This window comes from Danio rerio, chromosome 3 (assembly GCF_049306965.1).
Source record: "Danio rerio strain Tuebingen ecotype United States chromosome 3, GRCz12tu, whole genome shotgun sequence".
NCBI classification, from domain to species: domain Eukaryota; kingdom Metazoa; phylum Chordata; class Actinopteri; order Cypriniformes; family Danionidae; genus Danio; species Danio rerio.
Window position 1 is genome coordinate 36,550,133 of NC_133178.1, and position 25,239 is coordinate 36,575,371.

The 25,239-nt window shown below is 37.0% G+C and overlaps 1 protein-coding gene and 1 long non-coding RNA gene across 20 annotated transcripts in view; both read right to left on the bottom strand.

Annotated features, from left to right (window-relative positions):
• Positions 1 to 19,573, bottom strand: part of gpatch8 (G patch domain containing 8) — a 36,384-nt gene extending 16,811 nt beyond the window's left edge. For 3 of the 19 annotated variants that reach the window (XM_068217359.1, XM_073942744.1, XM_073942799.1), the window contains exons 1-3: positions 19,483 to 19,573; positions 9,382 to 9,459; positions 1,382 to 1,400 (exon numbers count right to left, since the gene is read on the bottom strand). Coding sequence is in view for 1 of the 19 variants with exons in the window: in NM_001328037.1 (NP_001314966.1) it covers positions 9,382 to 9,459; positions 19,483 to 19,527 (123 nt within the window). In the remaining 18 variants the exon portion in view is untranslated. Of the gene's footprint in view, positions 1 to 1,381; positions 1,401 to 4,090; positions 4,307 to 6,902; positions 7,006 to 9,381; positions 9,460 to 19,482 lie in introns of those variants that run through there. The other 16 variants (XM_068217357.1, XM_021471027.2, XM_073942794.1 and 13 more) reach the window with 8 other exon arrangements.
• Positions 19,574 to 21,913: 2,340 nt separating this feature from the next.
• On the bottom strand, positions 21,914 to 24,944 carry LOC137490682 (uncharacterized). The gene is made up of 7 exons (XR_011010593.2): positions 24,844 to 24,944; positions 24,616 to 24,737; positions 23,747 to 23,830; positions 23,572 to 23,626; positions 23,397 to 23,472; positions 23,146 to 23,322; positions 21,914 to 22,811 (listed from the first exon to the last, which is right to left on the bottom strand). It is a non-coding gene; the product is annotated as an uncharacterized lncRNA (long non-coding RNA).
• Positions 24,945 to 25,239: the final 295 nt, after the last annotated feature.

Sequence of the window (25,239 nt, forward strand, 5' to 3'; positions counted from 1 at the left end):
TGTTTTCAAGATCAAGTCATCATCTTTAAATGATGAACAATGTCATCTGTAGCTTTAAATTGCACGGGACCTTTATTTTTCAGCACATTCTGACTGGATGTTAGTGTTTTATTATTTATTAGATAGAAAAAATGTTGTTTTGAAAGATATCTATAGTATCGTGTCTCTTCTATTGTTATAGCTGTGTTCTGAATATTATTGTTTTACATTCACTACATCGTCTGCATTGTTATATTTGATGATTCATTATTTATTTATTACTTAATCATGCTTTGTGTGAATGGCTCTTAACTTTGTATATTAAAAATTAGATATATTTTTGTAAAAAAAAAAAATCGAATCATTATTTATGGTGTCAATAAGCACAAAAATCCATCATTTAAAAACTGTTCTGATCGGTCCTAAACAAGAAAAAATTCTTTAATTTCAGTAATATGCTAAATTAACTTTGGAATTAAATCCATGCATATTAATATCTACCTTTATATCTCTGCTCAGAAATTTAGTTAAAACCTGTGTTTTTGCATGCGAGGAGATGAAAAAAGTAAATGTTTCCTCCAGATGGTTAGTGCATGGGGAGCTGCACTAATGCTCATCTTGTACAAAATCCCCTTTGGGCCCCTGGACATCCAAACACTTCTGTGCATGTTCTTCCGTTCAAATTACAGGGATGAAAAAAAGAACAAGACCGTAGGATAACGATCATTTCCTTTTCTGTATTTATAGTTAGCAGAGGACGCCATGGAGCTCACATCAAAAGCGGCATGAGTCCATTTGTAGCTTGTGTAAAGAAATGTTGATGGTAGAAAAGAATTCACCATAAAACGTGTGAGCTCATTGTGCAGAGAAGTAAGACCGCAGGACTAAAAGAGCGCAAGTCCCAAGATCTTCCGTTTATCAGCAGTGCAGATGCGCCTGCAGTAAGCCCAGCCCAAAAGGCCTGCAATGCAGTGGCTCTGCAGCATCCTCTGCTAACAACACACAGCATTTCATCATTCTGTGGACTGGAAGAGCATCTAAACAGGGCGCGCATTGTGCTGACCTTACATTACCTCTTCCTGCCGAGCAGAGCAATTTATATAGCAGTCGTCAACTCCTCTTTCTCAAATGAGAGACCATTAGATCTAGAGAATCTGAACTTGAGAAAGAGAGCTGTCATTGTTTAGTCTAATTCTTCAACGTGAGCCAATCAGAATCATTCAAAAGTGGCTCAGGGCCTATCACCGACCCTGTGAATGGAGAATCAGGCAGACGTGAAAGGCGGGTGGGTTTTGTGGGGACAAACAGATGAATGCACTAAAATAAAACAGACAGATGAAGAGCAACAACGCTGAAGAATCCAACAGCAGTGCAAGTGGAGTGAAAACATGTCCATACGAACCTGGCTTTTAAACCCTGGGCTGTCAAAAGAACAGTCAAACGTCACACAAAACTGAAGAAACTGGCCAATCTCTACAGCTTTCTACTGGTCACACTGTCTCTTTGATCCACTACATTACCACAGTGAATTCACACATCTACACATCCACTAACTGGCAGTTAATTCATATAAATAATTAAAACATAAGGAATGTTATATTGTCCAAACAGATACACTCCCATAAGAAAAGAGAGATAGAGTGATGTTATTAACATAGTAAGGGCAGGGAGTAAGAGAGGGAGAAGGAGGTGGAATTAAATTAAAACAGGACAGAGATGTGCAGGGCAGTGAGTGCATTTGCAGTGCATATAGGTCTTTATTACATATTCGAGACAGCTTCATTAAGAGTGACCTGAAATTGAGTCTAGAAGAATGACTTCATAGTAATTTTGACCTGAAAATGTTGGAAATTTACAGCAGCTTCAAAATAAACAACTATTTCTTCTTTTCTAATCCTTCTGTGCATTCAAAATGTAGAGTCTACTAAAGTATCTGCACATTAGATTTACCTGAGGACTTTTCTATTATGCTGGTAAGAACCAACTTAATGTATTATCTATCTACATCATGAACTGATGTCTAAAAGCTGGGACCCACCAAGCTAAATGTCAGCCATCGCCTGTCAGCGTCAGTCCAGCCTGTTTTTTTCGTGTTGCACATGTCTCCGAGTTAACGTCGAGTTAGATTGAATACAAAATTTTAAAACATGAAGCTCTCTTAACAGTCCTAATCTTGACAAGTACACAGTAGCCGCTTTTCCACTGTTGAGCCAGTATGAGCTTGCAATTTTATCAGGCCGGGCTAATAGCCCCACATCTAGAGCAGCAAGACTGCTAGAGAGTCAATAACTTGCAGTGCAGCAGAAACCCTGCTTTGTATTCTCCCCCAATTTAAATATCACACAACAATTGGAAATATTTTCTGTGAGCACAGCTCTGACCATGAATATTAATGTCTTTACTGTGCCCACAACTTTAACTTTTCCTGCACTTGTACTATTGACTTCCTACTTCTTATTCAACTGGCCAGTACATACATGGGCAACTGCATCTTGCCACAGAACCTCTATTCCCGACTTAGGCATACTCTGCCTTTGCTTTCACTCCATTCCAATGCCCCAGCTAGTCCCCTTTGGATTAAGGTATTAGGCTGGCCAACAAGGTCTGGTCATTTGCCCCAAGGAAGCCCTGACGAGACTTGATCAGTCCCCAGAAGCTACTGGAGAAACGTGACAGGCACACTTGCTTTAGGGGTGACAATGGAAATGTGGCTAGTGTTCAGGGTACATACATGGCTATAATAGCAGAAATGAAAGCTGCTGCTTTGTGTATTATCTATCCTTTAACATTCTTATTTAAATTGTGCAAACTTATTTATGAAGATCAGAAAAGGCCTATGTGTATACCAACAGGGGCATCTGAGAAATCAAGAAAGTGGTCAAAAATGGACTAAAATAAGGTATCAAAAGGAATGTTTATCCCTCATCGACCCGTGATCTAACTACTGAAATTAATTTTCAGGTTATTAGCAGCTGATAATGAAACTATCCTCCATACCATGCTTTATAGAAGCATGTGGAGCACTAAAAGGTCAGTTGAGAGTCAAAACAATCAACAAGACAGAGAGATAAGAGTGGGAGAGCGAGACCACATTAAAGTGGAGTGACAGGATACCCAAGGTGGTTTGTTTGGGGACCTGGACAGCTGGTGTTGTCCCAATGTGGTTATGGAAGAGGAAAGAGAGAAATCTAACACATTCCCTTCCTTTTTGCCTGAAGGTGAATATTTCTTAGAACCAAATGGAGTGCAACAGTGGTGCTTTTTAAAGAATAACTCACTTATTTTTATTATGAAAAGAGACCATAAATTAATTTGTACAGTTAGCTATACTTAAGTGTCTGAGTGTCACAGCAGGAGACAAGCAAAAAAAAAAAAATCCAATTTGAGATTTAAAATGTCAATTAAGTACTTTGGAAGTACTCTTATTACTTTGATATACTCTTAATCGTTTTGCAAAGATGCAAAAATGCATGTTATAAATAAATAGCACTTTTAAATGGCCGTTAAAACAGTGTGGCTGATTGGACTATTTGTGTTGTGACCAAAAAAAGTGGACAGAATAGGGTCTACAGGTCAGGGTTCTTAAAATGGCAAACCTTGACCTTTTTCATCAGAACATTCCAGGGTTTACCTTTCACACAGAAGTTTATCAACAGCTTCATTAAAATATGTGTGTGTGTGCATGTGGTTGCAATGCTGGACGGTGTGAAGTAAGTCTTTGAAGAATGCATGGGCTAGTTCCTGACATGTTGAGTGATACACAGTTGACCAAGGGATATATAGAATCGTAAACACCAGTGGGATACGTTTACAAAATCAGTATTTAGATTTAGAGGCAATTTATTTATACCGTTATAGATATAAATACAAATAACTAAAATCCAGTCTTGCAATCCTCACTGCACAATAAGCAGTGACTTAAAGTTTTAATAAAACCTGCCAACAATTAAGATATTGTTATGAATGCTCCTATGTTTAAACACATTTGAAGTAAACAGCTATTTCTTGCAGTGTAACACAGGACTGGAAATGGTATCTCGCATTCTTTCCATGTATCATTCATGGTGCATTCTAAACTTGCTAAAGTGAAACATCGAAGTCAGTTACATACCAAGGGAATTGACTCAGTCACTGCCCAGTGCACATCTCCTTGGGTTGGGGAGGGGAGAAAAGAAGATGAAGGTTGGGGTACATATTAGGATGAAGGGGAGTGTGTGTGAGAAAAAAACTAATGCTACTGACTTAACATGCAAACAGACAAAAAGGTGTTGAGGGAGCAAGGAAAAAGAGGTATGAGTAGATGAAAGCACATGGGAAAATAAAAGATCCTGTTTACCACAGACCTCTAGCTGCCTACAGATCACACACAATGATTGGCAGAGGAGGGGCATGGGAAACGAGAGCATGACAAACACAGTGCTCGAACCCAGAACGCGCGCACACATACATGCGGCGATGGCTGTCACTGTCCACCCGGACCAGCTGCTAAGAGTTCTGTGATAAAAATACACCCCTGGTGTTTGGTGAAAAATAGCCCTGACACACTAGATCTAAAACAGGAAAAGGGAGGGCAAATAAACGAAAGCTTGTTTGTTGTTGTGTGTTTGTCTAAACATTATGACTCTATAATAAATTTAAAAATGTTCAGACAGTGATAGCCATCGTTTTCTGCGGTATGAAGCATCTCTGCTTTCCACAAACACTGTGTGTGGCGACTCAGCTCTCCACACCCCTCCATAGACAATAGTGCAGGAGCTGGAATCATTTGGTTTAGGCAGGCAGCCAGGCCACCACTCCTGCTCTCTGTCATGTCCTTCTGACACACGCTCTGAGACGGGTACTGCTTCAAACAATAATGAATCTAATCATAAGACCCACTTGAGAAATCTTAGTTAAAAAAAATGGATTTTGAAAAATCATAAATGCATAGAAGCTTGTTTTAAATAACAGAAAAATTTACATGGTTATATGATTTAAAGTTATACTCATGGTCTTAAAAGCTAATTATATGGTAAAAGTATGACAGAACTTTAATATGTCCAATGTGACACTCAACAATAAAGTTTATTTAATTTTTTAATGGCCCATGGCACTCATTCTTCTTTCTATTTATATATAAACAAAATGAATGAAAAAAATATATACATAATTGTACATATTAGGCCTGTCACAGTAATCAACATATCGACTTATTCCACAACACACAGACATGACCTCAATAATTATTGGTGATGCAATATACATCAACCATACATAAAAAAAAATCAATTGTAGCTACATTTTAGCTGCAACATCTGTCTCTTTTGAAGGTGTAAGTAAATATGGTTGATGGTTAATAAATAAATACTTATATTATTTATTATAAAATTACAACAGCACATTTCATATGGATGTCTGAAAACTGAAAATAGATCTGTTCGCAGCCTTTGTTACTGTTTACCTTGCACTTTTTTCTTAACGTTTATTATTATTTATTTAGGATATGCATTTTTACGTTCTGATTCCAATGCCTAATTACTGAACTGTTAAAATTATTATAATAAAATGAAATATTCTTAAGAATAAAATATGAAGTGTTCTTTGGAAGAGTGTACATGCAATATTGTTTTAGGCATAAAATGGCCTTAAAATGACAATAATAGAGCAATTCCAGCGTTATGAATGTGACATTTGCAGTAAAAATTTAACCCATGAATTCACAGAGAAGTATATGTTAACTTTATATTGAAACATCTATTTATATTTTCCAGAACTAACCACGGAGTTAGGGAATGAGAAAAATATCAATCTGCAAACATGTCTGTGAAAAATTCTGTGAATTAAACTGAACAACCCAAAAGAAACAATACTGAACAATAGGATAGGAGTCGGTTCTCTAAAGAACAAAATGATTGGTTTTATTTTAAGATTTTGCATTTATGAGGAAAAAGCTTCATTATGGATGTGACATCTTTTGTTATGGATGTGACAGATGTTCAATTCAATTCAATTCAGCTTTATTTGTATAGCGCTTTTACAATGTAGATTGTGTCAAAGCAGCTTCACATAAATGGTCATAGTAATTGGAACAGTGTGGTTCCAATTAGTGGTTCCAATTAATGGTTCCAATCAATGTGAAATTGGCACTTGTGTAATTTTGGTAAATTAAATATAATTGTTTGAAAACATTAACAGAGGCATTTGAGTATTTCTAAAGTACTGTAAAATACTTGCTTACACAAAAAACTTGGAAACGGTTTCGTATTTTGGTGAAGACTTAATTTTTTTTTATGGCAAGGTTGACATTTCATAAAATTGCTCAATATCGCTTATCGCAATATATTTTGGTGCAATATATCGTATGACAAAATATAGATATTGTGACAGGCCTACATATAATAGTGTGTTCAACTTGGTGGTTTCCATAAAGCAGATAATTTATTTTACCCCAAAAATAAGAGACAAGGCAAAAAGTAAAAGAACATTTTTGAAGATCTACATTTTTATCTGTTAAATATTTCTCAGTAGTGTAACTGGAGCAGAGAGGACAACTTGGAGAGGAGGAGAGGCATTAGGCATGCAAGCCTCAGAAATATTGAGCGAACCAGAGGAACAAGACAAGAGAGACGGAGATGAGAGCTGCCTGCGATATTATCTACATGCCTAGTCAGCGAAAAATGCAGTCCCAGTTGCACAAGCACCATGCCAGCACATAATGACAGAGGGTACTGTACACCGAATCACTGTGTTGGAGAGACAGAAAGAGGGACAGAGTGATGAGAGAGATAGAAAGATATTGAGTGAGAGAGCGAGAGAGAGAGAGACAGAGAGAGGGAGTGAGAGAGAGAGCTAGAGAGAGGTGAGAGACAGAAAGAGAGTGAGAAAGCGTTACAAGGAGCCCCTAAAGAGACAGGAGGAGGAGAGCAGAGCGTGCAGATACAAACCGGGTCAGAGCTGCTTAGCTAATTGGGGCCAATTCGCTGCAGGAGAGAAATGTCGAACACCCCAAGTTGTGTACAATACTGAAAATATCTGAAATTATCTGTCCTACACAAAAACAAAAACACACACAAGAGACTGGGCACTACTGTGCTCTTACACTCACACAAACACTTTCTCTCAGTAAGACTGCACACACACACACACTCCCTCTAGCTTTTCGTTATGTGGGGTGGACGACACACTGAGTGGTTCATATCTAAATCAGGTCAGCCTAACTTAAATCAAACGGAGCAGACACACAGACCAGTTGTGTAATTGAATTGGTGGCGTGTCTGCATATAAGAGGTCTGCCTATGAGTATGTCAAGTCTGACTCAGAGTTAATACATTGCCGGAATGCTTTAATTGAAACACTGAATGTCTGTGTGCATAGACGACTGTCCTTTAGTATTAGAGTCTAGCTTTGAGTGTTGACGCACATCGGCTTTTCTTTCTTTTCTTTTTTTTTTTTTTTTGTCTTACATGCTTTGATGACTTCACTTGCAAGCCGAAAGTGAAATAAGGGGCTGATTACAGTTCAGCACTATACCAATAAAACCTAGGCAGCATGAATTGGTTACCTAGGTCAAAACCCTATTTTGTTGATATAAAAAAAAAAAAAAAAAAACGAAGCACATTTTAAGTTAAATGTAAAACTTTAAAGCATTTTTAAAACAATTATGAATGAAAATTTAGACTCATAAAGGAATAAGACTCGCTAAGGAAATTTTAAATGGCCCAGATGGAAAAAAAAAATTATTTGCCCTAACAAAAACAATTATTCTAAATTGAATACATTTAATAATACCATAATAATTTAATTATAAAAAAATTAAATATTTCAGATATTTCATAGCAAAATATTGTAAATATTGTGTAAAAACAAGCTCTATTTGTATCCATATACTTTTTTTCAACCTAAACTTTCTTTAAAGTTAACTAAAAGTAAATAAAATAAAAAATGTTTTATAAGTTTTAAAAGCTTTAATAAACTAAATCTCTCCACAACAATCTGTCTAGATCAGTGTCCTCATAAGTAAATACGTGGAGCACTTTTAAACAAATGTTATTGTAAGGAAAATAATTAAACCATTATGGTAATTAGAGAGTTTAATAAAAAGTAAATAAATAAATAATACAAATTTAAAGTGTAATTGAGATGGATTGTTAGAGATTGTATGGGTGTTGGCCAGACTGGGTAGCTATACATGAACAAAAGAAAATTAAGACCTGTTTAAAAAAAGATTTAAAGTCCAAAACACAATATTTCAGTAAATGTTAGGACTTTCAGACCTAAGCTTTTGATTTTGAGATTTTAGACATCAAGACTTTTTGAGACACCCTAAAAGCAGTTTTTAGTGTCTAATGATCCATCATGTGCTGATTTGCTGCAAGAAAGACTTTAAGCAATGATTCAATACTTTTTTTTACAGTCTGATAGTTTTGAGAGTCACCTTTTATTAATGTAACTGACGTAATGTTCTATTATGGTGATTGGAAAATGACAATGGGGATCCTTCACGACTACCCAACAGAAATCCTAGCAAGTAAACAAAGATTCTTTCAATGCAAGCAAGATGTGTGGCTTTATGTTTTCTAGCAAAGACAACAACCAGTACTAAATAGCACTTCAAACCCATTGTTTGTCTGCACGATCTAAAAGTCAAACTCTAGTTCTGCTTTCTGGATGTCTAGTAATGACTGGTCAGGAAGCTCAGTCTGACAGGTTTGTTGTTCACAAGACGTGTAGAATAAGTATTAATCTCACAATCTGGCACAGTAACTATTATTTAAAACAAAAGCATGTATAGAGAAATCCTCAACAGGCAATTTTTAGGTGTTAATTTAACCTAATTGTAAGCTTGTACAGTCAATCCCAAAATCATTCATAGCCCTGGGGTAACAGATTAAAATGTATTTGTTGACAAAATGCTGTATTATCAATCATACATGTTTAATAATGCATGTCTCTTTCTATGTTTTAACTTTTCCATTGTGTCATCCACTCCACATTAAGCAAACATCATAATAAAACTCTTCATTTTGAAATACCATCTAACATTCACACAAGCACACCCATCCTTACACACATCTGTGATCAAAAAGAAAAAAGATTTAAACAGCAAGCTGATCACAGTGATTGGTACAATCCAACATATCTGCATGACCTGTGTCTTTATTATATAGTCTCATAGGTGATAACACCAGATGTGTTCACTGATGTGAATACGAGGAAAGGGGTCAAATGTTGGCCTCCAGAAAGTGAGTATGGACTTGCTCTTTTACAGAAAAGGAGGCAATTTGTCGATCTCTAAAGGAGGTAGGGGTGGGTTGACTACAGAGGTGGTTTGGCTATCCCTGACTGGACCAATCATCCACACTCTCACACAACAGGAAGCAGCTATTCTAGTCAACAGTACCAAAGTGATGTGTGTGGTCTTACCGATTCTATGGGCTTGTCCAAAGAGGCCTGTTCCAACTCCAACTGACCTTCCTCATACTGGTCAAAGTGATTTCCACCCTGAGAGGAGAGAGAAAGACTGTGAGGACAACAGGACCAAAGCAGTGCAACTATTCCCTGTAAAAAGAAAGAATGTCCTTCAAAGGTTCTCCCCCTCTATAAAGCAGCAAAGCACATACAAAACAGACTCTGCAATGTGCTATTCTTAAAGGAAATGAGAAAATAGAATGAAACAACCAGATTTTATGATCTGATTTTTAGCTTCAAAGCTAAACTCAGACAAACCGGATCATTCGTCTGCCATTCAGCAGGAATTTAATCAGATGAGGAAACCAGGTCACCTTGAAAGAGAGGAGGGGGTGATCTCCAATCCACCTGCTTGTTCTTTACTCTATGAAAGATAGGTCAGTGTTTTTTCCCTCCCGTTTATACCATTGTTATTTTTATCTTTTACTGCAAGCTGCTGAGTAAAAAAGGAAATTTGCAGACAGAGAAGTGAGATTGGGGTGGAACTGAACCTTGAAATCGCTCAAAGATGAGTCTTACTGCTTAAAGCCCAAGCACTGAGCCATGACTCACACTCTGTGTCTGGAAGACATAAAGCTTGAATTACACAATAAGTTGAAATATGACTAGTAGCATCAGAGATTTTTTTTTTCTATATTGTGACATATGCATTAATCAAAAAAATTAAATGGGGAAGGAACTTGGATTTATACATCGGGTTGTTGATTTGAATTTTACAATGATTTTTTTTTTTACAATGAGCAAGGTTTAACAAGACTAACACAAGTTTGTGGTAAATAAATGGAGTAATATGGATTCGACACAAAAGACTGACCGTGCATTTTAACTGTGTGCCAACAAGCAAGCAATGACAAACACTCACCCCACCAAGCATGCACACTTCTGACACCAAATCTGGACACTGATACTTTGAAGAACACTGCTATAAATCAACTCTAAATAACAATTTACTGCACTTGACAGTTAATGTTTTATTTAGTTATTTTGAAGATTCAATTGCAGACACCCACATATAGGCAATGGGGATACGATGTGCATTACACATGCAACCAAAAAAGCCCGCTATCAGCAGGTCACGATTTGACATGCTCTTGCCCTCTGACATAGTCTAGAGTGTTGTAGCAGCAGAACTGCAGTACTAAGATATAGAGGAAAGATTTGTAGGCAGAAGGATTACGTAGAGCAGCAACTGATGCAACCCTGTGTATGACAGATGCCTGTTGTGCATGTTTCCTAAAGAAAGGATGAGGCTACTACATCCCTTCATCCAACCAGTAGTTAGAGCTGTCTTTGCTTAAACTCTGACTTAAGTCACGGCTGAAAGCTGTTAGGCATGAAACAGCACCTGTTTTGAGAATTTAACACTCCCCTCTCACATCTACAAAAAAACACTCAGTTTGACATTAGGGGATCAATCGACCCACGGAAAGCTTCCTTTGTGTTTTCTCAAACATTAATGACCAGAGTTTAAGCTCTTCATCAGAGGTTTGTATGATCCCATAACTATTGATTATGATGTTAACAAGGTAGAACTAATTTATTCTACGATGCTCTAGAACGCTCGAGTCCGATTGGTCAGTTGCTGCACTGACCAGACAAATATGACTAACAAAAGTGTGCAATGACTTATAGGTGTCAATGACAATATACCTCTGTTACTTTCATAAAAATATACCTTAATAGGAAGTTTAAAAAAATAATGTATTCCGTTTGAGAAATATCAACTAAAAAAAAAAGTCTAAATAAAAGCTGATGATACCAAATCCAAAGTTTTAATAATGGCCAAACTTTTACACATTCATAAATCTGGAATGTATGTCCATGGAGGTGAGCAGTTAAATGTGTTTTTTTTCCTGAGACTTGTAACACTTAAACAGTTAAATACACCGTCAACATAAAGGCATTTATACAAGCTGCTTTTTGAATGTTCCTTTCATGTTTCTGTTTTACATGTTATAATACACAAATCAAATTCATTACATCACCACGACTTCCAATGTTTGACATTAAATGCAGTTCAGCAGTTTTGCTTTTATTCAGCAAAAACTTATTCATGTCGCCATGACAAACTTGGTCTAAAGTACTGGGTGAGCGTAAAAAACAAAAAAATGATAAGAGAGAGTTGTTTTAATTGAATTTAATGACCCTGAAAGGTGCGACGCAGCAGGGCAGTAGGTAGTGCTGTCGCCTCACAGCAAGAAGGTCACTGGGTTGTTGGTTTGAGCCTCGGCTGGGTCAGTTGGCGTTTCTGTGTGGAGTTTGCATGTTCTCTCAGCGTTTGCGTGGGTTTCCTCTGGGTGCTCTGGTTTCCCCTACAGTCCAAAGACATGCGGTACAGGTGAATTGGGTAGGCTAAAATGTCCGTAGTGTATGAGTGTAGTGTGTGTGTAGATGTTTCCCAGAGATGGGTTGCGGCTTGAAGGGCATCCGCTGCGTAAAAACGTGTTGGATAAGTTGGCACATCATTCCGCTGTAGCGACCCCGGATTAATAAAGGGACTAACCCAAAAAAAAAAATGAATGAATGAATGACCCTAAATGGAAAGAAAACTTCTACATTCCCAACAGCATTTATAAAATTGTGTTGGGTGATGGACTGTACTAACTGAGTAGGTGCAGAGAATAGTGTCAAACAGCTGTGTGTATGGACTATCTTATTAAAAAATACAGTAAAAAGTCCTACACAATGGTAAAAGTTTGATTAAGGTGATTACTAGGGATGTAACGGTATTGTAAATACCGTCATACCGCAATATTAATTTTTTTCGATATTACCGAAGTCGCATGACTCGGTAAAACTATAGGTCTTCTGAGAAAATTTGCTCAGGCGAATGAAGCGAACGGGAGGTAGCTTAAACTACATTTCCCATCAGCCCAGGCGTGGCCATAATCCTTTGCAGTCTGCTGTCGCTACAGATCCAGTAATGCGGAAATGGAGTGTGCTGCTAGTAGCGGAGATGAAAAAAAGATGGAAATGATCGAACCTAAAGCAGGTGTTGTCGCCGCGCGCGTACTGAATAGCAGTGTTGTCGCGCGCGCGTACTGAATAGCAGTGTTGTCGCGCGCGCGTACTGAATAGCAGTGTTGTCGCGCGCGCGTACTGAATAGCAGTGTTGTCGCGCGCGCGTACTGAATAGCAGTGTTGTCGCGCGCGCGTACTGAATAGCAGTGTTGTCGCGCGCGCGTACTGAATAGCAGTGTTGTCGCGCGCGCGTACTGAATAGCAGTGTTGTCGCGCGCGCGTACTGAATAGCAGTGTTGTCGCGCGCGCGTACTGAATAGCAGTGTTGTCGCGCGCGCGTACTGAATAGCAGTGTTGTCGCGCGCGCGTACTGAATAGCAGTGTTGTCGCGCGCGCGTACTGAATAGCAGTGTTGTCGCGCGCGCGTACTGAATAGCAGTGTTGTCGCGCGCGCGTACTGAATAGCAGTGTTGTCGCGCGCGCGTACTGAATAGCAGTGTTATCGCGCGCGTACTGAATAGCAGTGTTATCGCGCGCGTACTGAATAGCAGTGTTATCGCGCGCGTACTGAATAGCTGTGTTATCGCGCGCGTTCTGATCAGCTGTGTTGTCGCGAGCGTATTGTAAAGCGCCGAGAGGGGGTTGAGCGCGCATTCTCAAGAGCGGTGTTGTCTACTGAAGGGCTGGACGGAGGTTGTGTCGCGTCGCGGGGGCACTTTTGATCGATTTGGAAGGGCATTTTCTATCCAAGACTAAAAAGGGCATGTGCACTGCACAGGTTGAGCCCTATGTGTGCACGTGCCTGCAAGTTGGTCAATACGACTAATAGCAGTCATGGGGACTGCAGAAACACAGCACACTGTTCAGATTGATGCAGACATTGACTTGTACCGCAAAGAGACCTCTATCTCACTCATGGTTTGTCTTCTCAAGTGGGGGAAAGACAATGCACAACGTTACCCACTGCTGTCAACATGGGCCAAGTCATATCTCTGTCCCAGAATCCTCAGTCCCAAATGAGAGGGTTTTTTTCTGTTGCAGGGGACATTGTAAATACCCAGAGATACCAGCTTTTACCAGATTATATTTATATGATAATTTTCCTTTAAACCCATCTCTATCTAAGTGAGTGAGTGAGTGATTAAATGTTGAATGTGATGAGTTTTCAACAATACTAAATTGAAACTTTATTTTATTACATGGTTTAATAATTTTTTGTTATTAAAATTGAAGTTCCTGTTTTAAAGCTTACAGATAGATGACTAATTTGTATGTCATTGACACTTTTGGCACTTTTTGGGAGTATTTTCATAAGTTTTGTTTTTTCCTGTAAATGATTCAATAAATACCGTACCGTGACATTCATACCGAGGTATTACCGTACCGTGAAATTCTGATACCGTTACATCCCTAGTGATTACATGTCTGTACTGCACTTCAATAATGTGAAAAAAACAAGAAATATTTTACGTCAGACTCTTCTTCTAAATATTGTCTTGATCATATTAAAATTGGACTATTGGTGTCCATGTAAACATACTTAATGAAAGCAATCAAGATTGTGGGATATCTGATTAGAATTGTCTTTTACATTTGTTTTGTAAAACTGATCAACAGCTAATGATGAAAAATAATTTCAGAAGGAAATGAAAGAGACGGAGGCAGGCCTCGAGGGAAACCTTTCTGGGAAATGCATTTCATTCCAGCGCTATACTCTAATCCGGTCTGCTGGTAGTGAAGACATCTGCCCAGCGACAGCAGGATCAATGACAGTTTGAGTCCAGTCCCCTCAGGAGCTAGATATCAGCAGAACTTTGAACAGAAAGGACAACCACTGAGAGAGAAATATGGTATGGGGCACGTCAATATAAATATAAATATATATATATATATACATATATATATATATATCAAGAAAAAAAAAATCAACATGGAAGCTGTGGTTTAATCAGCTGATATTGGATGTAATTGAAGTAGTTTTTCTACATGGACGCAAAACCCTTGTTTAACTGCAGCCAAGACAGAATTACAATGCAAATATGTGACTGACAGTTTGTCTATTGTTGATCAACCAAGTAAAACATGCAGCTCAGCAAGAGCAGCATGATTCATCAGACTGTAAGTTGACCCAAGTTCTGTGACTTATCTCCAGGATCCTGCACACACCTCAATGCTGCACCAAGAAAACACGACCAAACATGGACAGAGAACAGACCACTGCAAGGATAAATATCCCCACTTCGTCACGCAATAAAAGACATCTCAACCTTGAACAAGCTGCACAATACTGGGCTGAACAATTCACATAATTCTGCAGGACTTGATGTCCAATCTTGTGCATGACAATTTTTTTTTTTTCACTGAGCGGAACGATTTGTTACAGTACACTACAATTTGCTATGGGTCATCCTGATCAGGACTGCATTGATACTACCAACAGTACCCTTAGTTGGTAAGTATGATGCTTGACAGAAAGTTGCAAATGAATGAAAGCCATATAGGCGGTTAATATATCACATCTTTTGCGCACTTAAGTTTATCATTTCAAATGTATATGTGCAGCAAGCTCATATCATTAGAGAAAGTGGCAGTGTGATAAAGTGTGGATGCACGTTCCATGAAGAACATTCAACTTGCAATTTTAAATGACAAAAGCCACATTTTCTAGCGTTATCCATTTCTTCTTTCCCCTCTCTTTTAGTGTCTAGTGAAAATGTAAATGCGAGATTGTGTAAACAAGATTTAAATTTTGTGGGAACAGTCAGGTTGGGAAGAAAACTGATCTAAACAAACAGTGGTTGAACAAAGAATGGATAAATAGCGAAAGAGGTTAAGTGCGGAATAAAAACAATTGTGATCGAGACCTTAAAAACAAACTGCAAGTAAATTTTATTTATCAAACAATACAGACTATTACACTTCATTAGATATAGGCTATCATTAGTTGTGTCTCTCAAATGACAATTTTATTGCTAAAGCATTTGGAAAGGGGCCGAGACCCATGGAAGTGGCGCAAGAACGTCACCTGTGCAATACACCAGTCTTGAGCCCCACAGAGAGCAGCTCTGGAAAGATTAGAGTAATGACGCCAGTGGAAGAGAGGAGAAGCCTGGAACAATTTATGTTTGGTTTTGCTTTCAGTTTGGCCGCAGTCATACATGAGGCTCTCACCACCGGCTGTTTGTATTGTTTATTTGCTTTATTAAAGTGCGTAAACATTTGTCAGTTTCCTGCCGCCATCTTCCCTTGAACAATGACATTTGAACAATGACATTTGCCATGTAAACAATTAGTAACTGCCAGATAGTGATCACCTGCTTTTTTCCCATCATGGCTAATGCTAGGAATGCTATCCATCATTATACCAACATTTACTAGTTGTCTTTTAAAGACCATATATAATGTTACTTTAAAAAATCTGATCCATTAAGATCCTTGTAGGTCAGCAAGTACAGTTAACTTTTGTCAATCAAAGAAACTAATAATTAATATTAGGTCAATCTTCGATCTCCTTTAGAAGTTTCAACAATCTGCTCAGAGTGATATTAGCATGATAACATCCACAAAAACCACCTTTCAGAATCTCTTCCAAATGTTCACATCGAGAGGAAGGGGATTATGAATTCTAGTGAATCCGGGCACCAGCGGGGAGATCAAAAAAAGCTGCATCTTCACCTTTCAGGATGTACAAGGCACATAAGGTCGAATGAGGTACAACACAAGCTGTCTCTCTCTATAGCTTAAACACAGATTATGATCATTTAAAATGCAGACAGTGACGATGAAATTGAGTTTATTGAGTCTCGGAAATGCATCCAATTTGTTTTCCCCGTCAACAGAATATATGAAAACAGCCAACAGTCAACTAAAGGGAAGACAGTCAAAGACTGTCAGATTGTATTTGTCACAGAAAAACAAAACAATTGATTTACATAGCTGACGAATAAAGACTGGCCAAAGGTGAAGCAATGAACACATTCAAAACAGACCACTCCTGAAAGGAAAGTACACAGAGCAGCACATTGGTATGCTGACCAGAGTCTGGAAGGCGCTCTGCTGTTCAAAGATAGACATACTACGTAGGTAAATACACAAAGCATTTAAATTCATGATGCACTACATAATGACAAAGATGGGCAAAAACAAGTAGAAAAATTCAAGAGAAAAGCAGAAAGACCACATGGATCTCTGAAGGTGACTTTTGCAGGAGGTCTATTAATATTAATTTTTAGTCTTCAAACATTCTTTGGCTTTGTAGATATACTCCACTTGACATATAATAATGTGAAGCTGGAAAGATGAATGATATGAAGAGAATTTATCACATTCCACACATCTAAAAAGGACATGGTTATGCGATTGGCATTTTACAACAAATGCCACTGCTTGGATGCAAATATCAGCAAATTGAGTCAGATCAACAGCAAAACAAAGCCAGAAATGCAAATGTCTGTTTTAATGTTTAATAATGCATGAGCTTTTTCTAAAACAAAAACTGGAGAGCAGAGCTAAATAGAGTTTATGCATTCTCATTCTCAGAGCAGTTCACAAGATGTTCATTTTTCAAGATTAAACGCTCCAGAAGAATTCTGAGTGATGACTTGTGTTTTGTTTTCTGTTAATTAATAGGTTTGGTTTAAAAAAAAAAAAACTGAGAATATACTTGAAGCAAAACTGAATAATGTACTACTGTGATGTAATTTCGAACAAAATCAGAAATTTGAACAGCTTGCCAAAGCAACTTTCCAAAATGATTGGCCTACTGTGGTAACCATCTTGAAACTAATATTGGACAATGGTCAGTGGTGATGGCTCATCTTTTTTTTAATGATGCATTTTAGTTTAATTATTCTAAACAAAATGTGCAGCATGTATTTACATATTCATCTGGGTTAGATGATGTTTGTTAATCGTAAATCATTACTCTGATATTTTTTCCCCAAGAAAAAAAAACATAATATATTGGACCTTTTTTGCAAGTTAATTTTGCTTTGAAAATGAACACACTTCAAATATTATAGGAAATATTTGTTGTGAATTATTTGTTTAGAGTGATTTAAACTGGGTAAATGAATAATATTTGAAATGCCAAAAACTTTTGCATGTAATGTTATTTTTACCAAAACAAATTAAATGCAATAAAAACGTAATACTTTAAAAAATAATTGTTTTTAATTACTACCATAACTATTATGCTTATGAATCAAATGTTGAGGTAACACATTTAGGTCACAATTCATGCTAAATATTACTGGCTTATTATTACCTGCCTATTATTAAGATATTAACTGTTCATTAGTAGTTATAAAGTAGCCTATGATCCATTTCTGCATCCCTAAGCCTATTCAAAACCTAAACCCAACTTCTATCTTAATAATTATGAATAAACAGATAATTAGCTGTTTATTAAGCTAGTAGTGTTAGTTAAGTTTGTTAATAGTGTGAATTGTGACCTAAACTAAAGTGTTTAATTACCAGTGTTAAAAAACAACATTTAACAATACATTGTATAATATAAATTTTATATTTAAATAAAAAATAATGTCTCCTTGCTAAATAACAGTACACATTTATTTTCTAATATAAAATTAATAAACAACAGCTTGCATTAAAAAGAATCCTTTGAACAGGAGTGCAATGAAATGAGGAGAGAAGAAGCAATTTCATACCCTGATCAACGCACATCCCAAAAAAATAAAAAATAAAAATCAACAAACCTTTTAGCACCCAAAAACTCTATCGATTGTTTAAAGAGTAAACAAACTCTGTTAAATCTGTCTCTAGCCAAGCATGCCAAAGCAAAGCTCCATGTTTGGCCGCTTGCTCTGATCTAAACTAAGGGCTTCACACTGTTCATAGGCACTCTAAATAATAGCCTGTTTGTACGGGTCAATACTCAATGTACTGCCCAACTAGGTGGTTTCAGAAACTCTTCTTTCAGAATGGACGCTGAACTCCTCTGTGCCTACACATCAGTGTGGGACAGAACTATCCCAGTCACTGGTTAAAGAAGTAGAAATCCACCACAGAGTGACTTACATTAAGAAAAGCTCAAAACAAACAACATACCATTTGTCAAGACGAAAACAGCATTCATGCTCGGAGAACTTCGAAAGCAGGATTTCTCAAGAGATGCACAGAAAATGTTAAATGCATCACTAGAGAATTTAAAATAAACATGAATATAAAATAAATGCATTTAAATCATGACAATCCATCTAGAAAAAGACCCAAAAAATTTAATTATGCTGATATTTTAACTCGAAAATGACCAAGCAGTCACAAGATGTCAGGTCTTGCATTAGCATAATGCAGTAAACAATGATCTCACTATTGCACTGTCCTGAAATATGACGGTAAAACTGACAGGAAGGTAATCTTTATACCAGCTGACATAACTGGCAAATCAGGTATGCAAAACACAGAACAAACATGTTATTGTGCAAGACAAGTGCGCGTCTGGGTGGAAAACAAATCAAACAATGCCCGTATTCTTCACGTATCGCGAGCAGACACAGAACATGGTTTCACGGCTAGCGTGCTATAAAAGTTAAGCTGCACAATCCTTAATGAAACAAATTTCACTAGAAGGCCCAGTCTGAAGTTTCACAAGTGAAGACTAACCTTATGAATTCAAATAGCGTACATTAGAGCCAGGTGGCCTTTAGTAAATGAGATGTTCGCTCAAATTCTCCTGACTGAGGCGTTTATCTCTCAGTGCCAGGCCGGGCACAGCTGCGGTCATCCTAGCAGCGTCAAAGCCCCTTCTCAAATGATCAACATACCACCGTCAAACACCACGGGTCAAATAACGACACTTCTCAGGCTTCAGGTGACATGTGGATATTCACTGGAAATTCTTAAAAATGTATGAGTTAAACTGGAAAGCAGACACGGACACCTCACTGGTAACGTATCGAGCTTGTCAATGCTAAACTGGGACGCATCGCTTGTTCTTGTGTCAGTTGCAACGCGAAAGCAGCGCGAGCTCAGCGGTTCAAATGAAATAGTACCAAACTGCACAAAACAAGAATAGCCGACATGCACAGAGACGTTAAACGCTTTAAATGCGCGCGGGTTATGTGGTATTTGTACCTGAAAATCACGTTCTTCGTTGAATCTAGAGAATCTGTCGGCCATTTTCTCTCCTGTTCGCCTCGTCTCCTGCGTTCCGACTTGTTCCTCTGTTGACCGAAACGCCCAGTGAAGTAAGCGGATGAGTGACTGACCAATAGCAGTGCGACATTGTTGATTGATGGGCTGATTGTCCAATAGGCTAAGCGTGTTCCACTACGAACGCTTTGGATTTGGAATAAAGCGTTTGTAATCATAACTTGTGTTTGTTGTTTGTTGTTTGTAGTATGAATGGTACAGTGCACTGTTAATAAGTATTGATTCCGCACCTGCTTCAAAATTTGACTTTGTAATTTTCTTGTTCTAAAATACTTATGTAAAAAACGTTTATGGATTTAGTTTAAGTTCGTAAAATTGTATTTATTTCTGTAGTTATTAATAATTTATTGATTTGTTTTATTATAGGTCAAATAGATAACACATTCTTCTTTCATGTAATCCTCTCTGTCAGCACTGTTTTGTTAGTTACTGTGAGGGCCCCCTCTGGTGCCAGGAAAAAAACTAGCTCACCCACCAGCTTGCCATAAAGATCAAATTGAATGGAAATCTGTGAGATAATATAAAATATATATTTTATATATTTACTGAAAGATTCCTTGGAGAACACAGTACTTAAAGCTGTGAAAATCCAATGTTGTTCCCAATTTTTATTTAACGGAAAGCAGATTTTTTCAATACATTTCTAAATATAATTGTTTTAATAACCCATTTCTAATAACTGATTTATTTTATCTTTGTGATGATAACAGTAAATAATTTACTAGATTTTTTCAAGACGCTTTTATACAGCTTCAAGTGACATTTAATGGCTTAACTATGTTAATTCGGTTAACCTCGGGAGGTTAGGGTAATTGGGAAAGTTATTGTATAACGATGGTTTGTTCTGTAGACTTTCAAAAAACTTATAGCTTAAAGGGGCTAATAATATTGACCCTAAATTGTATTAAAGAATTAAAAATTAATTTAATTCTTGCTGAAATAAAACAAATAAGACTTTCTGAGAAGAAAAATATTATCAGACAAACTGAAAATTTCTTTGCTCGGTAAACATGATTTGAGAAATATTTAAAAAAGAAAAAAATTCAAAGGGGGGCTAATCATTCTGACTTCAACTATATGTTCAAGTGTAACATCATTTTGTAATGATCTACCAAGCCTAATAAACAAGATTATTATTATTAATGTTTTGTACAAGTTAATTTTAAAAGCATTATTGAATACAAAAATATATTAAATACAAAGCATTTGGAAATTGGAATGATCACCATTTACAACAACAACTATAACAAAAAAGCTATGATAAAAAATAAATATGAGGCTGATGAATTACATAATCTATGTGCGGTATTGACAAAAATAAAAAAAAAGTTCTAAATTCTATGTGTACATGTTCAGTAACGAGTATTTCTGTATTAAGGGTTTGTGTTGTCCTCAAAGTCTTCGATAAACCTTGATAAATTTGCATTAAATGTTTTTAAGGTATTTTTTTACGTCATTATATACTTTACTCTTTACAGTTCTGAATTTATTTACACAGTTATATAGTTTTGGAGTGACATTGGTGGCTCAGTGGTTGCCTCAGTGCAAGGGGGTTGCTGATTCAAGTCCTGAGTTTGCATTTCTGTGTGGAGTTTGCTTGTTCTTCCCTGTTCGAGTGGGTTTCCTCTAGAAGCGCATCCACACTGTAAAACATGCTGGATAAGTTCATTCCGTTGTGGTTACCCCTGATGAATAGGGACTAAGCTGAAGGAAATTAACAAATTTTTTACTTTTTTCATTCATTCATTCTATTTCTTTTCAGCTTAGTCATTCATTCATCTGGGGTCGCCAAAGCAGAATGAACTGCCAACTTATACAGCACGTTTCACGCAGTGGATGCCCTTCCTGCTGCAATCCATCTCTGGGAAATATCCATACACACTCTCTCACACCCATACACAGACAATTTAGCCTACCCAATTCACTTGTACCACATGTCTTATGACTGTGGGGGAAACTGGAGCACCCGGAAAAAACTCACGCTAACGCAGGGAGAACATGCAAACTCCTCACAGAAACGTCAACTGACCCAGCCAAGGTTCGAACCAGAGACCTTCTTGCTGTGAGGCGACAGCACTACCAACTGCACTCTCAGAAAAAAAGGTACAAAATTGTACCTTTTAGGGTACAAATGGCCTGTCACTGGGGTGGTACCCTTAAGGGTACAAATTTGTACCTCTATTTAAAGGTACAAAATTGTACCCTCTACATTTGTACCCTTTAAGGGACAATTTTGTACCCCCACCGAAGGTACAAAAATGTACCTTTTTATATTATATAGCATTTTCAGGGTACTGACCCAGGCATTTTGATCCATTGGTGACTGCATGCACAAATAAATAAATAAAACATTTCGGTTCGCAGATGTCCATTTTTATTTATTAATGTAGAAATATTTCATTACAACTCACAACTGAATGTGTTAAGAAATAAAATTACACAGTAAGTATAAAGCAGACATGTAAAACAGTAAAAAAAAACAATTTAGATAACAAATAAAAATTGTTCACTCACTGTACAGTATATAATCTACCCTTAATACAAAGACCACAAGAATACTGTTTAAGATTTATAAACACATTACACAGGCTACATCAAGTACTGCACTTTATAAAGTCCAAAGTATTTAAATAATAACAGTCATAATAAATAATTTGTCATCAAAATTTTCTCTGTATTTCAGAATGAAGGCAAACTTTCTCTATAAATTGCTTCAACAGTGCAGAAAACCAAAAACATCAGTAGCCTCTTCCTCAACATCAGCAGATTACTCCTCATCATCCTCAAGTGGAGTTGTAATTTGTTGTAATACAATAAGTGTTTATGCTTTTGATAAACATGACATGTAAAGCACTCATAACTGGAAAATGTTCTTTGATAGTCATTAGGACCACAAGTTATTTAAAAATTTGCTTTATGCATGAATAATAGCAGTGTGCTGGATTAACTTGATTGTGATTATCCCAAGAGCATGTAGAGAAACAAAAAACAAGGTTGATCACTTTGGTAACTGGAGTAGATCCAGGCTTGTCACCGTCCACCGTTCATTCAAAACATTCCACTGCAGAAACATCAAGGTGTTCTTCTAATAAGATGGATATGTCAAAAATGTATATTCATCCGCATCATTAGCCCGGCCAATCGCAATCCCATCAACTCTGAAGACTGCTGTGACTCGTCTTGTTAACACAGTTGTCCAGTCGGTGGCCTCCTCCTGTACTTGAACTGTTGGATGTGGTGAAGATGGTTCACTGTAAATGACAAAGCAATAATTACTTTAATATCAGTCACTCTATCACTGATGAAGAGAAAATCAACATGCATAGAAAGTAAAATAATTAATATTCACTGAATAAAAAAAAAAGTATCACAGATTAAAAGACTAATATAAATTTCATTCATTCATTCAATTTCTTTTTGGCTTAGTCCCTTTATTAATCTGGGGTCGCCACAGTGGAATGAACCACCAACTTATCCAGCATGTTTTATGCAGCAGATGCCCTTCTAGCTGCAACCCAGTATTATGAAACATCCAGACACACTTATTCACACACACATTTATACACTACAGACAAATAAGCTTACCAAATTTAGCTATAGCGCATGTCTTTGGACTTGTGGGGAAACCGGAGCACTTGGAGGAAACCCTCACAAACACTGGAAGAATATGCAAACTCCTCACACAAATGCCAACTGACCCAGCCGAGGCTCGAACCAGCGACCTTCTTGCTGTAAGGTGACAGCCCTACCCACTGCGTCATCCTAATATAAAGAATATCAAGCATTATATAATGCATTTATCACAGCATATACTAAAAAGAAAACAACATACGCACCGGAGCACATAGAAATGTTGAAGTGTCTCGCTTAACAAGGCTGGCAACATGAGAAGTGCTGCTGTAAAATCAATTCCTGGAACATAAGATGTGGCATACAAACAAATATGAAGGAATCCATCTAAAGCTAGAATTTAATAATATTAATCAAGTGGAGAAAGTTTAGAAAGAGTACCTTAGAGTCAGGTCCATAGCATTCTTCAGTTGATCTCTCATCTTTCGATGAATACCTAGAAAATAATTTTAAACATGTGGGTGTACATTTATTGTTGTTTGTAAGTAAAAACCTACAAATTTAAAATAGTATGTAAGCCATTAAAACCATGGTATAGATAATGAGACATACTTACATCTTGTAACTAAGCCATGCTTTCATATGACATGCCTTCATTGGTCTGATGCTGTTAGGCTGCATTATGTTGTTCAATCTTGTCCTGAAATACAATTGGAAACTTCATAAACTTCTGGAAAGCAATAAGATAAAGCAATAACTATTTACTTATTTTGAGATATTAATAAAATAGGTAAAATAGCTCAAGGTAAGTTACCAGTTTCAGACCAAAAAAGACAAATTATTACATTAAAGAACAAAGTATAACTTAAAACGTCGATTTATACAACGTGGTATGTTAATAATTATTCTACATTAACATAAGTATAACGTTAAACAATAGTAAAGCACCAACAATTCTGGACATGAGAGTTTGTGGACACTCCTCAACATTAATGTAACTTAGACACTGAAACGAAGATATGTACAAGCATACACACGCCACGTTTGTAACTAGCCACGTTTACATAATCAGTCGCTTTGCCGGTGACAAAATTGTGATTTTTCTTCACAAAATGGCGGTGTATATAACCGTCTAAAATTACATTTCCTCGGTCAACCGTGGCTAGAAAATGGCCTCAAAATATAAAACATTATCGATAATTACAAATTCCAGTATTAATAACAAAAGGTTTTATATCAAGGTATATGAAGACTTTAGTCGCGCCAGCTCCGGGCCACACCGCACATTACTCACGGCCCGATTCCGGTGCACGAGAATCTAGCCGCAACTGGACCGAAAGTATTTTGCTATCTGGGTTGCGGTTATATTCCGCCGTGGCAACACTTATTAATAAAGCAGTTACGTAAGATATAAGGCGCGAATACGTAACGTAGGCGATAAAGGGAGCTTTTACACCGAGAAAACTAACAGCATATAGTACTTACCGTTTATAACGTTATGTCCCTCGGTGACTTCGATATCATATTGTATTAACTTCTTTAATAAGCTGCAGACATCTTAGCAAACTTCATCCTGCAGGCCAACGTACACCAGCCAGCCCGGAGCACTTAAAGCGGGGGAAAGCCGAGACCGGAGAGTCAGAAAAAATCAACAGAACACGCGGCTTCACATGTAAAAATGAGACTGAAAATATATCTTTACTACACTCTTACCTGAAAAATGTGGACTCCAAAATAGACTTTTCTTTGAAAAGCGTGCGAAGTTCTGTGTAAACAGCCAGCATACTCTACCGACCGCCTCAGTAACAAACACTAGTATGTCTCAACAAGCCAAATTCTTAAAGGGACAGCAACATCACCACCTGTATGAAGATGCTGTCACTCTGCATGGTTCTTATTCTACATCCCATAAACTATAGGGTCTTAAACAGTAAGCAAAGACCAGTATTTACGTTTTTTATGATTAAAATTACATTCAATTATAAATTAAATTATTAACGATTTTGAGAATTTTTTAAATTTAAATACATGAAAAAATTTTAATTATTAAAATATTTAATTCAATCAATTTATTTATTTATTATATTTATAAATTATGTATTTTAGTAT